This window comes from Amaranthus tricolor, chromosome 5, assembly GCF_026212465.1.
Source record: "Amaranthus tricolor cultivar Red isolate AtriRed21 chromosome 5, ASM2621246v1, whole genome shotgun sequence".
Taxonomy (NCBI): domain Eukaryota; kingdom Viridiplantae; phylum Streptophyta; class Magnoliopsida; order Caryophyllales; family Amaranthaceae; genus Amaranthus; species Amaranthus tricolor.
In genome coordinates, this window is record NC_080051.1 from 19,220,687 (window position 1) to 19,245,037 (window position 24,351).

The 24,351-nt window shown below is 34.5% G+C and overlaps 1 protein-coding gene across 1 annotated transcript; it reads right to left on the bottom strand.

Annotated features, from left to right (window-relative positions):
* Positions 1–20,081: 20,081 nt before the first annotated feature.
* LOC130812732 (uncharacterized protein At3g28850-like) lies at positions 20,082–24,351 on the bottom strand. Its single transcript, XM_057678307.1, has one exon. The coding sequence runs from the start codon at positions 23,932–23,934 to the stop codon at positions 23,083–23,085; it is 852 nt and encodes a 283-aa protein (XP_057534290.1). The 5' UTR covers positions 23,935–24,351; the 3' UTR covers positions 20,082–23,082.

Genomic DNA, 24,351 nt, shown 5'->3' on the forward strand with positions numbered 1-24,351 from the left:
TTCCAGATGTTCCAGAAAATTAACAATTCAACTCACCAAACAGAAACCCCAACATCAATCAAAATTTCAGAAAAACTCACATACCACAATTATACAAAATGGTGCAAATTGATGCACGTTGCCATTGGAGGCCGGGGGCGGCTCAATCACATCACTGCCAGACCCCCACCATTATCAGATCCCAATTATAACCAATGGGCACAAAAAGATGCAATGGTTATCGCATGGATAATCGAAAACATAGACGGAGATATCGTTAATCAATTTCTGGACTACACAACAGCACACAGCCTATGGCAAGGTATTGAAGGCCTCTTAGGATGTGGTAGGGATGAACTACAAATCTTTGATTTGAGTTCTAAGGCAGCAACCTTGAAACAAAACCATGACACTATTGAAGTTTACTATGGTAAGCTTAACATGTTGTGGAAAGAAATAGATCGAAGAATGCCAAATCCGATGAATTGTCCACAGGATATAACAGAGTTCAACAAATACATCCAAAGACAAAGGCTATACCAATTTCTCACCGGAATTAGTGACGATCTAGACAAAGAGAGAAGGGACATATTAAACAGTGAACCATTACCGGCGGTGGAAACGGCATATGCAACAATCAGACGAGAGGTCACACGCCGGCAAATCATGACCGGCGTCTCATCACCGGGAACGAATCCCTCAGAGATTGGCTCAGGTCTCTCCACGAGAAACAAACCCTACCAAAGAATCCGAGAAGATGATGACCGGAGAAAACTCCGATGCACCCACTGTGGAGGTTCTAGGCATACCAAGGAGGGGTGCTTCAAACTTGTGGGATATCCTGAGTGGTGGGACGATCTACAGAGGAGGAGAGCCGCCACCAAGGCACCGGCTAACCGGACCGGCGGCAAGGCTAATCTCAGTGCCACAGATCAGCCAACATCATTTCAAAACTCAGATGACCAAGAAGAATGGCGCACAGAGAAAGGAGAAGCAAAGATAGTTTCAGAGAATAAGAATGGTGAGAAACAGGAGGAAGAGAGAGAAAGGAGAGCCGTCAGCCAAAGGGAAGGGAAAGGGAGAATCAAAAATCCCCAACCCTACCTCCCTTTTTATAGCCCCAGTCCATCCCCTTTTAAAACCCTACCCTCCTCCTCTTCCCAAACCGGCACAGGCCCAATTAAATTCCTCAAACCCGATTCCCATTCCAGCCCAAACACCATCACTCCTAAGTGCCTTCTTGGACATCCAAACAACTCTCAATGGATCTTTGATTGTGGGGCCACCGATACGATGACATTCGATCCCAGTGATTTTATATACCCTACTGACCGAACCCACATCCAAACTGCTAATGGGGCACGTGTACCGGTTGCCAAGGCTGGAGCTGTCAACATCTCTTCCTCCCTTCATCTCAAAAATTGCCTGGTCATCCCAAATTTGTCTCATAAATTATTGTCGGTCAGTCAGTTGACGAAGGACTTAAATTGTACTGTGTTTTTAACCTCTGATCATTGTGTTGTACAGGATGCTCGGACGGGGAAGATCATTGGGCGTGGTACTGAACGAGGTGGCCTATACTATGTTGATGCGGTAATTCAAAAAGGTGGTGCAATGCTTGCTCATGGATCTCCTGCTCACCAATTGCGGACTTGGCATCGGCGTTTGGGTCACCCATCCTTAGGTTATCTACACCACCTCTTTCCTTCTCTGAAGAACATTGCATCTCTAGATTGTGAAACTTGTATCTTAGCAAAGAGTCATAAACAGTCCTATTTTCCTAGAAATACTCGTGCTCCCCAACCCTTTGATATAGTACATTCTGATGTATGGGGCCCAGCTCCACATACTGACAATCATGGTTTTTCCTATTTTGTGTTATTTATTGACGACTATTCTCGAGTGTGTTGGGTTTATTTTCTAAAGCACAAATCTGAGGTTTTTAATGTATTTGTCAAATTCTATAACATGATTCTTACTCAGTTCCATGCAAAACTAAAGATTCTTCGCTCGGATAATGGGGGTGAATATATCTCAATGGCAATGAAACAATTCTTTCTAGACCATGGCCTTATCCACCAAACTTCCTGCCCCGACACCCCACAACAAAATGGGGTGGCTGAACGTAAGAACCGTACTCTCCTTGAGGTAGCACGGGCTCTAATGTTTGAGACTCATGTGCCGGTACATTTTTGGCCCGAGGCTATTGCTACTGCTACCTATCTTACCAACCGACTCCCTGCAAAAACCCTCCAATTCCAGACTCCTCTTACTACACTTCATTCGTATACTCCTGTTCCCTCATCTCACTCCCTTCCTCCTAGAGTCTTTGGGTGTGTTGTGTATGTCCACCTTCCACCACGCACTAGAACTAAGTTTGAACCCCGGGCAGTACGATGTGTCTTTCTTGGGTATGGCACTACACAGAAGGGCTATCGCTGTTATGATCCTATCCATCACAAGCTTTATACCACCATGGACTGTGATTTCCTTGAACACCACTGTTACTATCCCCAACCTCGATCTCAGGGGGAGAGTATGAGTGAGGATCTTAGTTGGTTGACTCATCCCTTGGCTGACAGTCGAGATCCCAAGCAGCAAGTCGGCACTACCATCGATACTGCTACTGACATTGCTACTGAATCACCTCCTCAGACTACTCCAGTCCTAGTCCCTGAGCATCCAGCCGAACAAGAGGTAACACCAAGTCCTACTGCTCCTTTCATTGATGTATCCACTGACTCTATTGTGCCAAATAGTATTGTTGTTCCAAGGGAATCTAGTTTGCCCCCTCGAAGTACAAGAGGAATACCCCCAAAGAGATATGATCCTGAATATGAATCCCGGAGATCCCGATATCCTACCAATAGACCAGGTGATGGACAACTATCACAAACAGCAGTTGCCTTCAATGCATCTCTCTACTCCAGTGTCATTCCGAAAAACATTGAAGAAGCCCTCCAAGAACCAAAGTGGAAGCAAGCTATGGATGAAGAGATCATGGCTCTCCAGAAAAACCGAATGTGGGAAAAGTGCAGATTACCAGGTGACAAGAAGACGGTTGACTGTAAATGGGTGTTTTCAGTCAAGTATCATGCTGATGGATCCATTGAGCGGTATAAAGCTAGGCTTGTTGCGAAAGGGTATACACAAACTTATGGGGTAGACTACTCTGAAACATTCTCACCTATAGCGAAAATTGATACCATTCGAGTTCTCTTCTCAGTAGCAGCAAACAAAGATTGGCCTCTGTTTCAATTTGATGTGAAGAACGCCTTTTTACATGGAGAAATTGAAGAAGAGGTATACATGAAGCCACCACCAGGGTATTCAAATAAGTATAGCCAAGGAGAAGGGTGTCGACTTAAGAGAGCTCTATACGGCTTAAAACAATCTCCTAGAGCATGGTTTGGGAGATTCACTGCAGCAATGAAGAAATTTGGCTACAAACAGAGCAACTCAGATCATACTCTATTTCTCAGGCGAAGTGGAAAACAGATTACATGCCTCGTGATTTATGTCGATGATATGGTTATTACCGGAAATGACTTCAAGGAAATTGATCGTCTTAGGAGGAAATTATTCCAAGAATTCGAGATGAAGGATTTAGGGCAACTAAAATACTTCCTAGGAATAGAAGTCCTGAGATCAAGGAAGGGATTCTTCATCAATCAGAGGAAATACATTCTAGATCTCTTAGCAGAAGCAGGTATGTTAGATTGCAAGCCAGCAGATACTCCTATGGTAGCTAATCATGGTCTACGTATTGTTGAAGGTGCAGAAGCAACAGATCAAGATCGTTATAGACGGACAGTGGGAAAATTAATCTACCTATCCCACACAAGACCAGATATTGCGTACGCAGTAGGAATTGTAAGCAAGTTTATGCATCGACCTCAAGAAGAACACATGGCAGCAGTCCTGAGGATCCTGAGATACTTAAAGGGAACTAGCAACAAAGGAGTCTTCTACGCGAAGAATGGCAACCTTGACCTTATTGGTTACACGGATGCTGATTGGGCTGGTGATCGGGATGACAGGAAGTCAACTTCGGGGTATTTTACTCTTGTAGGGGGCAATCTAGTCACCTGGAGAAGCAAGAAACAGAAGGTGGTTGCTTTGTCCAGTGCTGAAGCAGAATTCAGGGGAATAGCAAAAGGAATTACGGAGATTCTATGGATTAGAAAACTCCTAGGAGAGTTAGGCTTTGTTCACGGACAGGCAAGTCCTTTATATTGTGATAACAAGGCAGCAATAAGTATCTCCGAAAATCCAGTGCAGCATGACCGAACAAAACACGTGGAGATTGATCGACACTTTATCAAGGAGAAACTAGAAAGTAAAGTCATCAGCCTTCCATTTGTTAGATCCGCAGGCCAACTAGCCGATATTCTCACAAAAGCAGTCTCATCTCAGATCTTCAATAGCACATTAAGCAAGTTAGGCTTTGGTGATCCCACGACCTAACTTGAGGGGGAGTATTGGAAAGCAGTTATCTTTTACAGTTACCTTAGTCATTACAGTTGATTTGTTCTTAGGTAGTTACATTAGAGGCACTTACCCATGTTCGTAGCAGTTACTACCCATGTTCGTAGCAGTTACTACAATGCTCATGTATTTATACAATATGCTTCAATGAGAATAAAAATAATATCAGAATTTTTTACACAAAAACACAATCAGATATTGTCAAATTATCATATTTAACAAAAAAATTAGTTTCAATTTCTTTCTCTGATCTTTAAGTAACAAAAAAAAAGTCTCTAATTATTTCTTTTTCTTTTCGGCATAATAATTAGTCTCTAATTAGCAATTTAATCACGTCTTCTTTCCTCAAAAAAGCTTCAAAAAAGTTTCAAAGGTTGTTTCCGGTAGAAGCAAACATAAAAGAAAAGCTTCATCAGATCCATCAACAACACCTTCAATTACAAATTATGAAGATGACTTCAATACTGATGATAGCGCAGTTAGAGGCGGAATTTGACGTTGGAGCAACAAATCCTCTAATTGCCAATAAATCTTAGCAATCATCGGCTGCGTCGTGGTCAAGTGCTCGACGAGTCACCCAAGATACAGGTAAGCTTAATAAATTAATGTTAATGTTTGATTGAAGTGTGGTTTATGTTTGATAAATATATTATGTATAATTAATTATGGTTTCTTTTATATTCTAAGTTCATGAAGTGGAAGAAATTAATTATGATGACGATGAAGAGGTTGATGAACCTCGTAATTCGGTTTGTCAAGGTGGTGGTAGACCTATTTCCTTTATATGGAAATATTGTTCCAAGGTTGCTAAAGTTGACGAGCCGGGCTTTGATGTGTTTTGTGATATTTGTTAGAATGTCGGAGTTAAACTGGTCACTAAGTACTCTATGAAAAAAGGTATGTAACTCAATTCCTAATTTTGTTAGCATTTCATTACACTTGCATTTTTATTAATACTTGTGTATTACATATTAGATGGAGGTACAAGGACAATTGCTTGACATTTATCACGAAAGCATGGAATCACAAAGGACAGTTGTAGTACTAGTGCAAGCGGGAGCCGACAAACACAACTCCACGGGTATGCAAGTGAAATGCCAGGCACTGGTATGCCTTTCTCTTATAATATAAACACAATGATTGATGAATTTAGTAGATATGTGATTGGGGATAAAATGCCTTTTATGCATGGAGAAAGTAACAACTTTGAATATTTTATTAGAGTCTATTTACAACCACCAATTTAGCCGTCCTTATAAACACCCTTAAGCGTTGCACTCAAGTTCTTTATCAAGGAGCTAAGGCTCAATTAATTGAAATGTTTCGTAATTTAGATAATCATGTTAGTTTAACCACTGATACTTGGAGCTCTGGTTTTGGTGAGCCTTATATGTGTGTTACCGCCTATTGAAGAGATGAGAATTGGTACCTGCAAAAACGTATTATTGCTTTTGAGTTAATGGAGGAGAATCATACTGGTTTGAACATCAACAATCGTATATGGCCATTTGCAAGAAATATAATTTGCATGATAAAATATTTTCTATTTCTGTTGATAATGCAACGGTAAACACTAAGGCAATAGAATATTTGATGCATGAATCTTCATTTACTAAGATTTTAAATGGTGAGTTTTTACATGTTAGATGTAGTGCACATGTACTTAATTTATCTGTTCAAGAAGGTATAAAGAAATTATCACCATTTTCAGATCGTATTAGAATGGTAATTAGGTGGACAAGGAAAGAGAGAAAGTATAAAAGCAAATTTAAAAAAATGTGTGTGGAAGTTGGGTTGCCAAAGAGAAAATTTAGTCTAGATACACCAATACGTTGGAACTCTACCTATAAGTTGTTAACTCAAGCTATTCAATATCGTGAAATTCTGCCTTATTTATATAACAATCGTATTAATGATCCTGCAACCATGATTACAAATGCCCATTGGAGTCTTGCTATTTTAGTTCATAAAATTTTTGTTGTTTATGATCGTGCTACTAAAATATTTTGTTATGCATATCAGCCGAACGTTCATTTAGTTGTTTTAGAATGCATAAGAATAGTACATGAGATTACTAATAATATGAATGTTGATGTGTTAAAGGATGTGCTCCAAGATATGATGGAAAAATGGTTCTCATACTTTGAAAATATTCCTTCTATTTATGGTGTTGCTTGTATTAGTGATCCAGCTGTTAGGGTAGAAGGTTTACGTAAATTGTTACAATTTTATTATGTTTCTCTCAATCGACCTACTTATAATGTTGATGGTTATATTGAATCATGTAAAAGAACTTTACATGATTTTTACAATTACTTTGCTTCTATATATAACTCGGGGACTTCAAGTAACAATGCACCATGTAAAGGTGTACAAATATATGATCCATTTATTTCTAATATTCTCAATAGTCAAAATCGATTTGCTACATCTTTTAGCTCCACCCGTCAATCCATGGAAGTAGATGATATTTGTGTGATCAATTTGAATTTCAAGAAGATCACGAAATCCTAGAATGGTGGCGACAAAATCCGATAAATTTCCCATTTTGGCTAAAATTGCAAAGGACATCCTTGCAATTTCGGCCTTCACTATTGCTTCGGAGTCTACTTTTAGTGTAGATAGAAGAGTTTTAGATGAAAAGAGGTCTCGACTTGCTCCAAATACTATCCAAATGTGCGTCTGCAAAAAGGATTGAGATCAAGCCGTAAAAAAGAACACAAGGCTTAAGGAATGATGATGATCAAGACGATGATGACCCGTTGATGCTGATGGACATGGATACATCGATAGGATCTCCCCCAGAAGAAGATAAAAGTGACTCTGATTTGTCTTTTTCAACAACAAACAACTACAACAAAAAAGATACGTAAACAGAACTATGTGGACTTTGATTCCTTCGGGATACGTAGGCAACTTAGTATTTATACTAAGTCCAAGTCCCTTCCCCCTCTTTTTTTTTTACTCTCTAGTATGTTAATTATGTATTTTTTTTCATTTTGTAGAATATCTACAGAGATAATAAATTAGTGTATTGATCATTATTTATTGTATTTATTTTTTTATTGGTTAATATGATAAATATTTATAAATATAAAAAAATAATTTGAATTTGAACAAATTATTTAGCATCGAATCGAACCTTAAATCGGTCGTGAACCGAACCTTGATTCGACTCTAACCGAAAAAAAAGCTCGGTCGAACCGGAATACTGGTTCACGATTCGATGGGCTCGAACCGAGACCGAATCGGAACCGGTCATGAGCGTTCAGGTTCAAGTTCCAAAAAAAATTTGATCCGAACCGATGGCCTATTTGAACCTGAACCAGTCCGAACCGAACTATGGCCATCTCTAATTCCAATGTATGTGAACTCAATAATTTATGTTAAGAAATATAATGATTACAATTGCGTAATGGCTACTTTTGATTATACTCGCCAATCTCACAATTTTGATTAGGTTTGGTATCTTACGAGATAATTAGTAAAAATAATTATGAAATATTTGCATTTCATGTTTTATATTAAAATTAAAAGTCAAAAATAAATTTTAGTATGAGACTTATTAATAATTGATTTTGTTATTTAGGTTACTAATAAATAAAACTTCAAATATTCTTGTAATTCCTCATTAAATTTATAGACTATTAAAATTTTTTTATTATTTTCAACCAATGAAAATAACTTTAAATGAAAGAATTTAAATATAACCATAAAAGAAATAAAATGAAATATGTAACTAACATCGAAAGGATTGAGGACATACCCTCTAGGCTTTGAAAACAAAGGTCATATACTCGTATCATAATTAATTAATAAATTATATAATAGACTCACTATACTTAAAAGACATTTATGACTTGAAATTAACAATAGTTTTGATGGTCATGTATTTACTACTTCTATATTCTTAATTAAAATACCTAGTGTATAGTGTTCCATCTCGTTCTCTAGATTTACCATGTCAAAATTTGTTCAATATAAAAAATCATCAAAAATACAGTCAAATTTCCAATTAATTGCTAAATACTCTTATCACAATTTTAGAGGCGAAGTAAAGATTTTAAATTAGCTAAATTGTCGATAGACTATAAAATTATTTACTACTATTATATAAGGTTTTCAAAACTGACATGATGATCCGAAATTTACATGACATTGTAACCGAATCCGATTTGACTCAAATTTTACAATTATGTAAAAATAATATGGACACAAAATCCGATTTCAAACCCATCCAAAACACCTAACTCGAAATCAACAACAACCCATACAAACATTTTATTTCTCTTTAATTCCATATCATTGGGACAAAAAAAAACGTATTATTTTACCTTGTCTTTTATTCATTATCTTTCTTTATTTTAGAACAATTTGTGAGATGATACATTCCAAGATTAAGCGAAGTTAGAACAATTCCAAATTCAAATTTTAGAACAATTCTTAATTGAACTTATTTTACCTTGTCTTTTATTCATTATCTTTCTTTATTTAATATAATATTTTCTCAAAAAACATTTTATTTCTCTTTAATTCCATATCATTGGGACAAAAAAAAACGTATTATTTTTAATTATTTTGTTGAAGAAAGTTAGATATAAACTTAATCCACCCTATAAATTAATCAAGTCTATACATAACTTTTACCTTTTCTTAAACATTAAAAACTCTAAATATAAACTTTCGAAGAATTCAATATTGATATTCCCCATAATTTCATTAACAAAGGATCTCTAAAACACTTGGTGAGAATCAAAAATCAAAAATATTAAGTTATGGGCTTTCGGTTCTGGGCTTCTGTGTTCAGCCCAGTCATCAAACCATATTAATTTACATAAGGTCCATACGTAGTTAGTTGTCCCAAGTCCAACCCTCACTCAACGTGCATAACCCTGACATAATTTGTTGTATTGATCATGTTGGATAAAAACTTAATAAATGGCTGCTCTCCATATTTATCTAATATCCATTTTCTACTAATATTTATTATTATGAAGTTAAGAAAATCATAACAAATAAGAAATATAACTATGATTTTTCATGAAAAGTTTGATGATATACTTTCTCCTTCTCTTTGAGTTTTCACCCTAAGAATCAAAACTTTCACATATTTAAATTTAAAGTGCAAATTCAATTGGACAAAGATAGTATATATCTACATGTTGAGTTAACCTTATTCTAAAATTGCTACGTGTTTAACAAATATATTTTTTTATCCAACTCAAAGGTTTCTGACTCAAAACTAAACAAAAATCAAAATTGGTCTATCCGATTCTCATTGCCTCAATCCTCTTCCCTCATCCTACCTTGTACTAAATATGCATAATGTTGTCATTTAAAGCATATAATGGTTATCAGAAATAATAAGTCAATTAAATCAGTAATATCCCAAAATTGCAAAAGTTTCTGTTTTGTTATAAGCACAGGTCGCGGCTCGTGACATTACTCGCGGCTCGCGAGTTGGCCTGGTCGTGGCCCGCAACTTTCACTTTTGTTACTTATGCTACAAATATCTACGTTTAATATGGTTATATTAACTGAATATATTGGGATGTATTAATTTATGATCGACATTAATTCGTAAATTGATGTTGCGGTTCATGAAATTACTTCATGAATGGTTGTACGCTCTTCTATAAATATATAAGGCATTTGTAAGTTATTTTTTACATGAGATATACATGGAATATACATGTAATTTTTGAATTTCTTATCCTCTCTAGCACTTTACATAGAGAACTTGCAATCCTCGATTGTAAATTTCCGTTTCTTCTTCCATTTAAGTTTCTCTTACATCGTTCTAAGTTCCTTGTGCTAGGAATTTTGATGTAATTCTTTGCATCTCAGAACATTTCCGGTTTATATTCTCAAGCACCGTAGTAGGGAGGAAATGATGTTTTAGGATAGAGCATCTCGTCTAGAATTACTATCAAGTTCAATACAAAATCTTCTTGTTACTGTAACAACCCGACTAGCATTTGACCTAGTAAACAGGGTCATCATGGGTTTTATTTTCCAAGAAACTTAAATCTCAATTCCAAAACTTGTGCAAAGGGGTCACCAATTCTATGACATAGTTGTATTAGCTAATTCTCAATCCAAACATCTAATTAAAACACAAAGTAATCATAAAAGTCACTATAAAAATCCAACATAACCAATACAATCTAGTCCAATATACATTTAACAAAACCTAATACAAAGCTACAACTTCTCACGTACTCATCTCAATTTAACATCCATGTAACTCTAATCATCACCACTAACCCATCGTTCCCGACCGGTTCCGATCTGTAGACAGTCTAAAAGATGGAAACAACAGGGGGTCAAGTTGAGAGGAACATAGGTTTAGAAGTAACAATCCAAAACAACAAAACACAGTAATTCAAAACATAGGTTTAAAAGCAATATCAGTTTCCTAGATCTATGTGCGCATAGGGAGTCTAGTTGAGAGGAACATCCATTGCTTCATCGAAATCAATGGCAAGAACCCTTTTTCCTCCTTCGTGAATTAGAGAAAGAACACCAGTTTTGAACCGAATGAGGAGATGAATGATGTTGCTTTGTTTCGTTGTCTATTAGGAAGAAATTAGGGCTTCAAGAAAGGGGATTTTTTTTGCGGGTTCAAAGAGGATGAGGGTTTGGGAAGAGTAATTTGAAGGGATAATGATTGATGAAATAGAGATGATCAAATTTTGATTTTTCATTGTTTTTGTTATTTTGTGATTTTCCTTTTTTTTTGCCATATAGAATGAGATAAATAAAAGATAATAGAAGGTAGTAGTGAATAAAATGAGAAAAGGGAGGAAGAACCAAACAATTAAAAGAGAGATATATTAACCATATACTTGGGCCCAAATCGGTACCCTTTAATTCTTTCTAATTTTGACTCAAAATGATTTTCATTTTGATACTTATTTTAAATTTTAAATTTTTTTTTAAAAAAATATAAAATTTTCACATGTTACAGTTACTATGTTCGATATATGATGATTCCCGATGATAAAGTTTACATTTGATATATGTTAAGTAAAGATTTAAATTTGTTGTATGTTTTTATAGTCTACTAAATTTATATAACTTTAATTTATAAGTTTAATTATTAATTTAACGAATATTTCATGATATACCATTGAGTTTCTCCGAAATTCACCATTTACCACACAAAATCTTTTAATTCACCATATACCATTGAGTTCTCATCCGTTAGCACAAAATACCATTAATGACAAATGCCGTCAGTGTGCCGTTTATTGTAAGTTAAAATAAGAGATTGGTGATGATTTTTTTTTCATCAACATGGAGAGTCACAATCTTAAAGAAAACAACACAATTACTCATTTAATCATTTCTACTCATTTTATACAATACAGCCAAAGCCCTAACTTTCTTTCTCTAAATCTTCCATGGAAAGACCTTACTCTCTCACTAGACCTCCTCAATTTTCCAAACCTAAACCTCCCCCATTTTCATCCTCATCATCTTCTTCCTTCCACAACAATGGCGGATTATTTTCCACCTCTTCATACGACGACGTTTTTGGTGGTCCTCCAAAATTCGCTTTGGCTTCTTGTTTAGCTCCTTAAGATGAAGATTACTCTAAAATTTTTGGAGGTTTCAGATTGTCTTCTTCCTTTTCGTCCACCTCGTATGCTTCTTCCTCCATTCCTGTCCTTGATCTTCCTGTTGTTCCCGACGATCTTCATACTGCTGCTGCATTCTTTGATTACTCTGACGTTTTCGGAGGTTTTAATGATGGCGATGGCGATGACTTCCTTTTGCGACAATGATGGCGATGGCGATGACTTCTCTAATGAAGCTTGGTATATTTTTCTTCCCTTTTGGATAGGAAATAGGAAATAGGAAATAATGATTATTGTGTTTCTTTAGAAGTTTGTTGGATTGGGCATTGGGGGATATGATGGATAGGTGAGATGGACACATCTAAACCCTCAATTTAGATGGACACACCTAACAATGGCGCCAGTTGAATGCGTAAGGGCATACTGGTAATTTACCACAAATGGCACACTGACGACAGTTGTCATTAATGGTATTCTGTGCTAACGGACGAAAACTCAATGGTATATGGTGAATTAAAACATTTCGTGTGGTATATGGTGAATTTCGGAAAAACTCAGTGGTATATCATGAAATATTCTTTAATTTAAAGTCACAATTTACAACACATAAAACTCTACCTGAGACATATTGACAATTGAAAACAATGTTTATCAGTTAAAGTGGTCGAGTTCAGTTCAATTATTACCAAATGTGGTCTCCAGTCATTAAATTTATATTTTTCGGAATTAGTTGAATGAATATTGTGAATAAGGACAAATGTAAAAACAAGATCAAAACAGGACCAACAAGACATACACAAACTAAGGAAAGAACAAATAAAAATACAAAGATATTTAATAGTGCCTTAAGGTACCTTCCCTAAACATATCTTAATATGAATTGAAGAATTGAATGAAGAGATCTCTCACTCAAATTCATTAACTCTCATGGAGTTTCTCTCAAAGTACAATGAGCTTTCTCTCATAAGGTTCAACAACCAACAAAAGTTTTTTTTTTCACTTTTTCACACACTTCTTTTGATCCTCAAGACCCTCACTAGTGGCCAAAGAAGTCAAAGAAGCCTAACATAGAAATTCCATAGATATTTTTCATGCTAACATTGATTTCAAGCAACCTCGTTTTCGTCACTTTTTTCTTGAGCTTTCTTGTTGCCTCAATTACACCTTCATCAATGCAAGCTATTACTTACCCTAATAAATGATCAAGTTGATTTTTTTTTAAATCAATAATATACATTTATGATTTTAAATATGAATTTTGATGGATAACAAACCTAAATTAAAAGTGATACATCTTTATCATCCTTGAGTAGGAATGTGAAATATTAAACAGCTTTGGTATAACACTAATAAGTTAACCGAAATCATAATAATAATTATTATTTTTTAATCACATGGTAGATTGAGGGAAGGGGGCAAGGTTAGGTGAGGATTGAACCTGAAATTTTTCATGAAAGTGATATTTACTCTTCAATTAAGACAAATTCCGATACTTCTAAATCATAAAATGTACCCTTATAGTCATAATTATAGTTATTAACCCATTATTCCGCACAAATTAAAGACTAAAAAATAAAATTATCAAACAAATCATACAAATATCCCCTCCCAGGAAACAATTCTCCTCTCATGGGCATTTATTTTAGCAAGTTTTCTACATTATTGGGCCAAGTAATTAGGACCTATACATGAATTTCCCATTATAATACAAAAATTTAAACTAAATATGCAAATTTATATAAAAATCTCAAAATAGGCAATTTATTTCCCAAAATAAGCTTCTGGATTCTAAATTTATAGTTTGATTCTATTCGCTGTTACTAACAGTGGACAGAGAGTAAGGTCAATTAAAGTCAAAGACTTTGTATGGTGTTAGTAACATCGAACAAATATCCTGGTCAATTAAAGTTAAAATCTCAATTTGTTCGCAAACAAAGATTTTGACTTTTGTTGACCAAGTCTTTGTTCGATGTTAGTAACAGCGAACAGCGTCGACTTAAGTTCATCACAGCCCCTTCTTCCTCATTTTCCCAATTTCAGTAAACTCTAAAGTTTTTACGACTTTTTCTCTCAAAAATTCTTCCACTTTTTAAGCTTCAAATCTTCGATTAATTCCTCCCTCTTTAAATTCAACAATATTAAAGTGGTCTTGCATATATTTGAATTTGTTTAAGGTAAAAATTTATTTAATATATATGTTTATTTTCGAAAATTAGGGTTTTGTAAAATGTTCTAACTTTTATTCAAATGTAAGTTCTATATTTGCAAATCTCTAATTCTTTATGTCATCTTGAGCTGATTAAGATACTTTATAATTGATTTTATTACTTATTTGTGTATTTTCTTTTAAGTTTGGTTGTTCATAATGAATGTTGTTGTTAATATTCTTTAAACCTTATGTTTATTTTAAATAAACTTGTGTCATAACGCTATACTTGATTGAAGTAGTTTCAACTTATTTTGTTAAAGCGTCACAATTAAAATATACCCTATGTTAACATGGTTTAACCACAATTACAGCTTGTCTTATGAGACCGTTTCACTATGAGATGTGCATATATAATTAGCTAATTTCTCTAATTAATCACTTTAAAATTGTAAGTGATCATTTTAATACACTAACGGTCCGTTTGGTTAATGGTACTAAATGGCGGTAATGAGAATGATTTATAGTGTAAAATTTCATCAAAAGTTCTATGTCATTCCCATGGTAATGAAACTTTGATTACAAAAAAGTTTTTTGTTTACAAATTTTCATTACCACCTAATACCACATCTCCCAATGGTAACCCAATGGTAATGCATTGGAATAAATTTTATGAAGGAAATGAGATGGTTGAAGTTGAACAAGTATAAACATCAAGATAGCCAAGAGATTTTTCAACCAAAATTACACTAGTTTTTCATTTTTATTACCACCGTTTATTACCACTTACCAAACGGACCGTAAATATACATGGGTTAGCCCAATAAAGATAATCTCACCGGGGGAGATATCCAAGATACCTCATATATCATTGTGTTCATCTTTCCTATTGCTTTAGATGGTTGTTTATCATTTTGTTTTTCATTTATTTAACCTCAGATGCTTTCATTTCATTCTCAAATAAGATAAAATAAAATAAGTGACACGGCTTAAAATAGAAAATTAGGCAAATTAATAGATGTAGAAGAATTATTCAAAATTTAAAAATCAAATTGCTATCTATCTATATAGCTAAGTGCTGAGAAGGTTTTTAAGAGTATGTCGTATGTAAGGTTTAGGGCTGTAAATGTGGTCAGAAACCTGTTTTACCGACTTGTTACCGATCGATACCGAACCCGTTTTTGACCGAATACAAGTGAAGGTTTTTGACCGATCGATACCGAACCCGAATGGTGACCGAAACCGTTTCCGACCTGTTTTACACATACCGAAACCGACCGGTACCGAACCTGTTTTAAACCGAAAACCGTTTTCGACCTGTTTTTATCATACCGTGACCGACCGATACCGAACCTGTTTTCAGACCGAAACCTGTTTTCGACCCGCTTAATACCCGTTTTTAACCGACCGTTTTTGACCGAATCTATATTGTACCGAACCTGTATTATACCGAACCTGGAACCTGTTTTGTACCGAACCTGTTTTGGACCGAACTTATCTACATAATTCTTCTAAGTTGTCAAAATATAATAAAATTTTATATAAAATAATTAAATTAAACTTAATTATATTATTTCTATATGATAAAAATTAAATTAAATATAAATTTTTATAAAATAAATATATAAATTATAAGTTAATATATATTAACTCAGTAATTTAGTAAAGCCTTTTTCTTTTCTAAAAAATTAAGTATAAATTTTACAAAACTCAGAAATTGCAAAATTGCATAAACATAGTTCATACTTTGCAACCAATATAATTACCAAGTTCAGGTTAATTTGCTGACTAATTAATACTGTATTAAAATCAACATATAACAATATAAACCAATACAAAATATTAACCTATGAAATTGATAAACCACTTTCATTTCATTTAATAGTTTAGACGAAATTTAAAATAGATCCATTACATTTTTTTCCCTACCAATAATATAAACATCAATAATCCTAACTACACAAAAAGTCTTTTCCAAATTTTAGTTATGCATAAGAAATTGCAAAAGTATAACTCATTTCATCACTTTTCTTTAATTTTCTCAGAAGTATAACTCATTTCATCACTTTCATCTTCTTCCTCCTCTTCCATCACCACCTTAGATCTCCTGCTCCTAGTCCTCAATGCGACACCGCCTTTCAATAATCTGTAAGGAACTGCTCCACCAAACTTAGTGTACCTTAAGATCATATAAAAGTAACAACTTTCAGATACTGAGTATTATGATTAAGAGCATGAGATGGAAAAACGACAGAAAGTTATAATAAATAAAATAAAAAAAATATAAATTAATTATAAAATATAAATTGGGCGCTCAGATATGATAATTTCGCGTTGTCACCAAAATTTCAACATTTTTTGGTAACAAAGAAGATCTCAATTTGTTAAGGATCCGACCACCAACACTAAAAGCAGATTCAGATGCAACAGAAGTAATTGGAATGGCTAGAATATCTCTAGCCATTAGTGCGAGTGTTGGATAAGAGGTAGATTGTCCCTTCCAATATTCAAGAACATCAAAACCATCATAATCAACAACAAGAGACATGGCCAAATAAGAGTCCACATCACCTCTCGCCGTCCTAGATGCAGAAATACGAGGAAAATCATGACGTAACTTGCGCATTTGGAACGGACGAGGAGGACCAAGGTTTGACGGAGAGGGTGCAACAGGAGCAGATTGAGTGGTATTCATATAACATTCATATAAAGCAACAAACGCAGCAAGCACATCATTTACCTTTTGTTCAACCGCAGTAGGTACATGTAGCATAGAATAATAATCACTAAGGAAAGTCATCTTAAAACGTGGATCAAGTAAAAAGGCAAAAGACAGAACCATAGAATGATCGGACCAATATTTATCAAACATTTCCCACATAGGAGCAGCCATCTTTCTCACAGCATCACTAGGATCTTGGTGGGAATCAGTCAAAATCTTTTCAATACATATTATGCAAGAAAGGTACAAATTTGCAGTGGGATATTTTGAACCAGAAAAAAGCTTGGTAATCTCATAGAATGGCTCAAGAAAATCACAAATATCTTGAAGTGTATCCCACTCATTCTCAGAAATAATATCAACATCAATATCCGTTTCACGAACAAGATATAAATCAATAGCATCCTTTACCTCAAGAGCCCTATGAATCATGTCATAAGTAGAGTTCCATCTAGTGGAAACATCCAAAACTAATTTACCCTTTGATTGCAAACCTTTATCAATTTTAGCTTTCTCAAAATTTGTAAGTCGAAAATCAGAAGAATCAACATATATAACAACCGCACGTAACTTAGTCACGGAATTATCAACAAGTTTCAAACCCTTTTTAACAATAAGGTTCAAAATATGAGCACAACACCTTATATGAAAATACTTGCCATCTAAAGGGAGAGGAGAAGAGGAGTGCAAATCACGTTTTAGTTTTTCAACCATCCTATTATTAGAGGAAGCATTATCAAGTGTGATTGAAAAAACTTTTCTACCTATATTCCAGTCATTCAACAAACCTTTCACAAACATGAATATAGATTCACCATCGTGGGGTGGGGGAAAACGGCGAAAATTTAACAAAAGGGAATGCAATTTATAATCATCATCGATGAAATGGGCAGTAAGGGCAAAATATGAACGCGAAGTACATGCTGTCCATCCATCACAAGTTAAGCATATACGACTCTTACAAGATTGCATATTGTCAAATACTAGTTTTTTGTACTTTTCATGTTCACCCATTACGCATTTAGTTATCGTATATCTAGACACATCTTTGACATTAGGATTTAACCAACGATGCAATTCTCTAGTTTTAATATGCTCTACCATACTCAAACAATATCCATGATATAATATCGAATCAGCAAACTTAAGCACGTAAGTATCATGATCATACACAACATTAGCGTTTGGGTTATTTTTTATGAACTCTTTATAACCTTTACAGCCCTCAGTATGACGTTTATAATTAGTTGTACCTGCACTACCTGGTGCTGCCGCCTCATAATCGCAGTATTTACACTTTACCGTCCGTACGTCATTGGGGTACGATACATGGTACTGATCCCAAACCGGTGACGTAATTTTTTTATGTTTAACAACTCTTCTTTGTTCGGGGACAGCCACAGCAGGGTCAGCCATACCTTAAAAAAAAAATAACACCATGGGTTATTTTCAAACAAAAATAAACCCTATATTCAAGCACAAATAGTCAAGGCAGCAAAGAACACAAAACTGTGCAAATTACAGCAAATTACAGCAAATTTTAACTCTTATCACCTGATTTCTACCAAAAAAAATGAAGCAAAGATTTATAATATCTAAATCCTTCTGTTTTCCAAAAACACATATGACAACAGGAATAAGAAAGTAACTAATAGTAGTAATTCAGTTAAACTTTACAAAATATTGCAAGTGTTTCCAACGCATCTTCAATTTTATCAACAACTCGAAGAAAATTGAAAACAATACAGAAAATCAATACAGCAACAGCAATAAACCAATAAACCAATACAGAAAATCAGCAATACAGCAACAGCAATAAACCAATAAACCAATATAGCAAATCAGCAATACAGCAACAGCAATAAACCAATAAACCAATACAGTAGAAGAATTGAAAACAGAAACAGAATAAGAATTGAAAACGGAACAGAAATCAAAACTTCCTCATTCCTCATTGAAAACAGAACAGTAATCAAAACCAATACAGCAATACTCCAGTACCCACAAAGATTAAGTATTTTAACATTAAAAAACAAGAATTGAAAACAGAAATTGATCATTCCTTCAAGATATTGATATTTTCTTCAACAATCAACACAATAAAACCACAAAATACATTGAAATCACTACCAAATTAAAGAAAAATTAAAGAAAACCAAAGAAATGGAGTACCTGGAGTCTCGACTGAATTAAATACAAAAAACCCTAAATCTAACCCTAAACGAACACATTAAACCCAGAAAATTAAATACAAAATCAAATCGAACAAAAAAAAATGGAAGAAGACTAAATCAAATCAAATCGAAAATGGAAGAACACAAAATCAAATCGAACAAAGATTTTAAACACAAAAAACAAAGATGAACAGATTTGATAGATATTAAACGAAAATCAATGAACTAAACTTGAGGAGTAGAAATACCTAAAACTCTAGGGTGAAGATGAATAGATTTGAAGAAGAAAGCGCTAGGGAGAGAATGGAGGCGAGCCTGTGAGGAGCTGGAACAAGAAAATGAAATGAAAGAGAAAGAAAGAACGGAAGATGAAAATGAAGTAATGAACTGGCACGGCGCGTGGTACTGGGTATGGGATTGAATTAGGGTTAGCATGTTTTGGGCTTATCAACGGTTTAGATTAGATCCCTTGATCTAACGGTTCATATTAGTTTTTTTTTTTTTTTTTTTTTTTTTTTTTTAAATATATTAGAGTATGTTTAATCAATGGTTTAGATTAATTGATTTCAAAATGAAGGGTTATGATTTATCATGCCTTTTGCCAAGTTGACAATCCATGTATTGAGGTTGTGCACCAATGGGATAATCTTATGTGTTTTTTTTTTTTTTACAACTAAATTTTTTTTTAAAATATGAGTAATTCATTGATTTAATGGTTTCTAAATAAACTTCTTAATTTTAATAAATAAACCTCTTTCTTTCTTATTTCTAAAATATATATATATATACTTCTAATTATGCAACTATTATTTTATTTGCCAAAAAAAAACAATGTTATAATGTTATTGGTATTTATATAATTCTATATTGAAATTGAAAAGTCTATAAATTACACCCAAAAAGATAATCGTTAGAATAATTCACGAGTTGATTTATCAAATAGAAATAATTAACATGATATGATCAAATATATTAATTAATTATAATCGATTTATCAAGTTGAAATAACCAGACCTATGATCAAACATATCAACGTAGATGGATTTACATGTTAACTTGTCATGATTGACTTAGATAGGACGAAATAGAATGAAAAACCAATCAATTAACTTAGATCGCTGGCAGCTAGATTGATTAGATAGATTGATCACATTAGCTTAAAATAACACACCCATGGGCTAACAAGGGTCAATTCAGATCAATGATGAAGATAGATTATTAAGACAATCTAACAAACTCACATTGTGACTGTAATAACATGTTATGATCTATTAATTAACTTAGCTTAGACGAAGTTGATTAGTTGAATATATATATTAAACTCATAACTTAACCACATTTATAAAAACTTGATGTGAGGTTTCACCTTCTATCATTCTCAACATTGATAACAACATGATTTATCAAATTGAAAATAATTAACCTGATATGATCAAATATATATCAATTATAATCAATTTATCAAGTTGAAATAACCAGACCTATGATCAAATATATTAATTAACTTAAATAGAGTTCGTTTAAAATCAAACTTAAAGTTGAAATAGAGTTGATTAGTTGAATTTGATGTCATAAAACTCATAACCTAACGACATCTATAAAACTTGATGTGAGGTTCCACCTTGTATATATCATTCCCATCATGGATAAACGCATGATCAATGACATTATGAGGCAACACGATGCGATTTTTTACCAAATTGGAACAGAATAATTGGAACATAATTGAACTGAATTAAATCATGGTTTAAATGAATTGAACTGAACCGATATCAACCAAATTAACCGGAATGTCGGTTTAACTGAATTGAACCGAACCGATACCAACCAAAACTGAACTGAACAGAACTGAATCCCGGTTCAACTAAATTGAACTGAACCGATACCGACCAAAACCGACCGATTGTGACCGACCGATTCTGACCCGCATACCGATTGTGACCGACCGATTACCGATTTTGACCGCCCGGTTATGATCTGTATACCGATTACGACCTGCAAAAAACCGTTTTGGACTGACCGAATGTGACTTGTTTCCGGTAATGACCGGACCGATAAATACCGGACCCATACCGACCGACACCCGCCAAGGAAAAAAACCGGATTCGACCGGATACCGAATAAACCGACCGGTACCGAAAGACTTATACGACCTGCTTTTGACCGACCGTTTTTTACCGAACCTGTTTTTGACCGACCTGTTTCCGACCTTTTAACCCGTTTTTACAGCCCTAGTAAGGTTGTTACATTTACGCCAGCTATGGAAGAATAATGAATCGAGCTGGTATTCAATTTCAATGATTTTTCAAACCAACTGCAAGCATTCAATTCAATATAATCACTATGCTGCACAGCAACCCATAATACAGTTTGCAGTAAAAACTATAAACAACTCCTTTGAAAGTGTAAATTTAAATAAAATTTTTCAACAAGGGAAGTGGGGAAAGTTTTAGAATTGATGGTGGACCCTTTATTAAGATACAAAACCAAAACACTATGTAAAAGCTTATAAGCATGCCCAACAGCTCAAGGAACTGACTTGAGTGTTCGGTGGTCCCCAGACTCAAACTTCATGCTATCTATAGTTGTTTAAAACTGGTCTAACAAAATGGTATTTATCCGACCTTGTAATCGAACTCGAATTCAACGTGAATTAAAAATTATGCAAAAAATAATGTGGACTCAAGACACGAATTTAGACTGCCCGAAACACATAACGTGAAATCGACACGATGACCTGAATGAACATCTCTCAGGATCTATAATGTTTGTTACTTGTGTCGACTTGATCATTTAGAGTTGTCTTACAGCAAGAATGATGAAATAGCAAGGAGAATGAAGCCCCTCACCTGCCAAAGCTAATTAATAGTTAATAGTGGTATTTGGCAAACAATTGATAGTTGATTACAGTTACTGACTTGATCAACTGATTTTATTAATTGATGTCACCAGCTATTTTTAAACCCCCTGCTTATGGAGTTTGTTCAAAAAAGCTTATTCGTAATAATAAGTTATTTCAACCAGCTAGTTTACCAAACATTAGCAACGGTTGGTTTAACCATCCAATTATCTATTTGTATCAAAATAAGACAACATAACCCAATAAGCTATGTTGGCAAAACACCCCAATGTCTATATGATTTGAACAATTCTAACAACTATTCACAAACAAAAAACCAACCTCTTTAACTAAACTATGGGCGGCAAATAACAAGCATCTAAATGACTAAGAATTTTGAAGGCCCAATTTCAAATAATCATCATTGTTGTGCATTGGTGATTACTTATAAGTAATCCTAGTAGTGCTTAACAGAGAACATTCTAAAACCTTGCTTAGTTTTTCCCAAAAAGACACATCATTTGACATATCCAGTCCTAACATAAATGAACCATATCAAATTGAACCTTCCAAACATGTTTCCTTTGACAAATCACATAAACACCTAATTTAACCTCCAATAATTCACAATCATGTACAACTGTTAACTACAAACAAATCTACAATGGATGGATAAGTGTACTTTATTTTTGAATTATAGAACAGATCGAGCAAACGAAATGACTAGGAAATATTCAATCTCGAAACCTTGTCTGAAAAAAATTGTATTTAGTCTAACTTAGACAAGGCTTAGTTATCGGACGTCGATCAGATGATAAGTGTTCGTTCTTACTCCAACATAACAAGTTGAAAATGAAAATATTCCCCATCAATTATCAACATTTATCATGTAATTCACTATAAAACCAAACGTACTTAAGAATAAAATACCATCAAACAAAAATATTTGTCTAAAAAAATTAATTACCCAACTAAAAGTCTTGATTCCCCTATTTATGTCATCATCATCTTTACATTACACAACAAAAACAACACAATACAACCAAAAATAATGTCTATTTAAAATTAAAAAAACGAAATGTCACCTAATTTTCCCCCTAAAACATAATTAAACCTAAAATCCCTCCCCCAAAAAAATTTAACCTGGTTAATCAGCAGCCGTTGATGGGAGCTAAAATCGGACGGCAGAGAGTAGGCGACAACGCAGAACAATCAGGACATTTAACCAAACCGTTCTCATTACACATCGAACAAGATCGAAACCCAATTTTTTCCGAGAATTTTTTATGGCTGCCGCTACAATCTGAGCAGAGGATAAATCTGTAACCACCACACGTGTCGCACGTGTTGTTCTTCTTTGGAGGTAACCCAGAAACTAGTTTCTTCAATTTACCGATTTCATGGAGGTGTATTATCTCTTCCGACCCACCTACATATCTTCCATTAATGAAAACTCTCGGTAATGTAAGCTGCTCATTAAGTTTCAACCCGAGTAGTTCTCGGAGCTCCGACATGAATCCCAAATCCATCATTAAATCTCTCTCATCTATCACAACTTGAAACCCATGGAGTATCGACATCACAGCTCGGCAAGCTTCGAATGTGGGTCGAATTACGCGGAGACTGGTGAGGTATACCACTACTCGAGCCTGGTGAGGCTTGGGGGTTTTGGGAGTTGGGGTTTCGTCGGGAATAGGGTCGAGTTTTGGTGGGTCGGATCTGGTATGCCATTGACGGAGAAGAGAGTTAACGGTTCGGACCCGGTGGAAAATGGAGCGACGGATGGGTGTAGGGACAGAAGGGTAACGTTCAAGGGTATTATTGTTAGATGGGGAAGAAGATAAATCGAGGTCAAAATGGTTGTAATCTTGATTGTTGCAGAGATTTTCAACGTCTTTGAAAGATGAACATCGGAAAATGGCGGGTTGATTTTTGGGTCGAGAAGTAAAGAAAGAGGTGTCGGAAATTTTCGGCGATGATGAAATTGCCCACGGCCGCCACATTGACGCCGGAAAATATAGGGGAATTAGCGCATCTGCTGAGGAGGGGATGTAAAAAGAGGAAAAGGATAATTAGGTTTGAAGGTGGTTAAGTTGGTTGGATTTGAAAGGACTTTTTTTGGATTTTTGGTTTCACTTTTTTGGGTAAATGGATGGGGAGATTAGAGATGGGTGTGTGTAAATTGATCTGATGAATAAAAGGGGAAGGACTACGAAGGGTTAAATAAGTAAATGGGAAAATTTTGGAATATGGGTTGATTTCATTTATTTATTTTATTATATTTCTTAAAATAATTTTATCTAATATTGGAGCGTTGCCAATAAACATATTATGGGAGTGTTTGGCAAATTAGGTTATTGAGCAATATTAGCTTATTTTAATGTAAATAGAGTGTTGGATGGTAAAATCATCTAATGCTA

Excerpts from the sequence above, each read along its gene's own strand:
- LOC130812732 (XM_057678307.1), bottom strand. The coding sequence starts at position 23,934 with ATGTGGCGGCCGTGGGCAATTTCATCATCGCCGAAAATTTCCGACACC.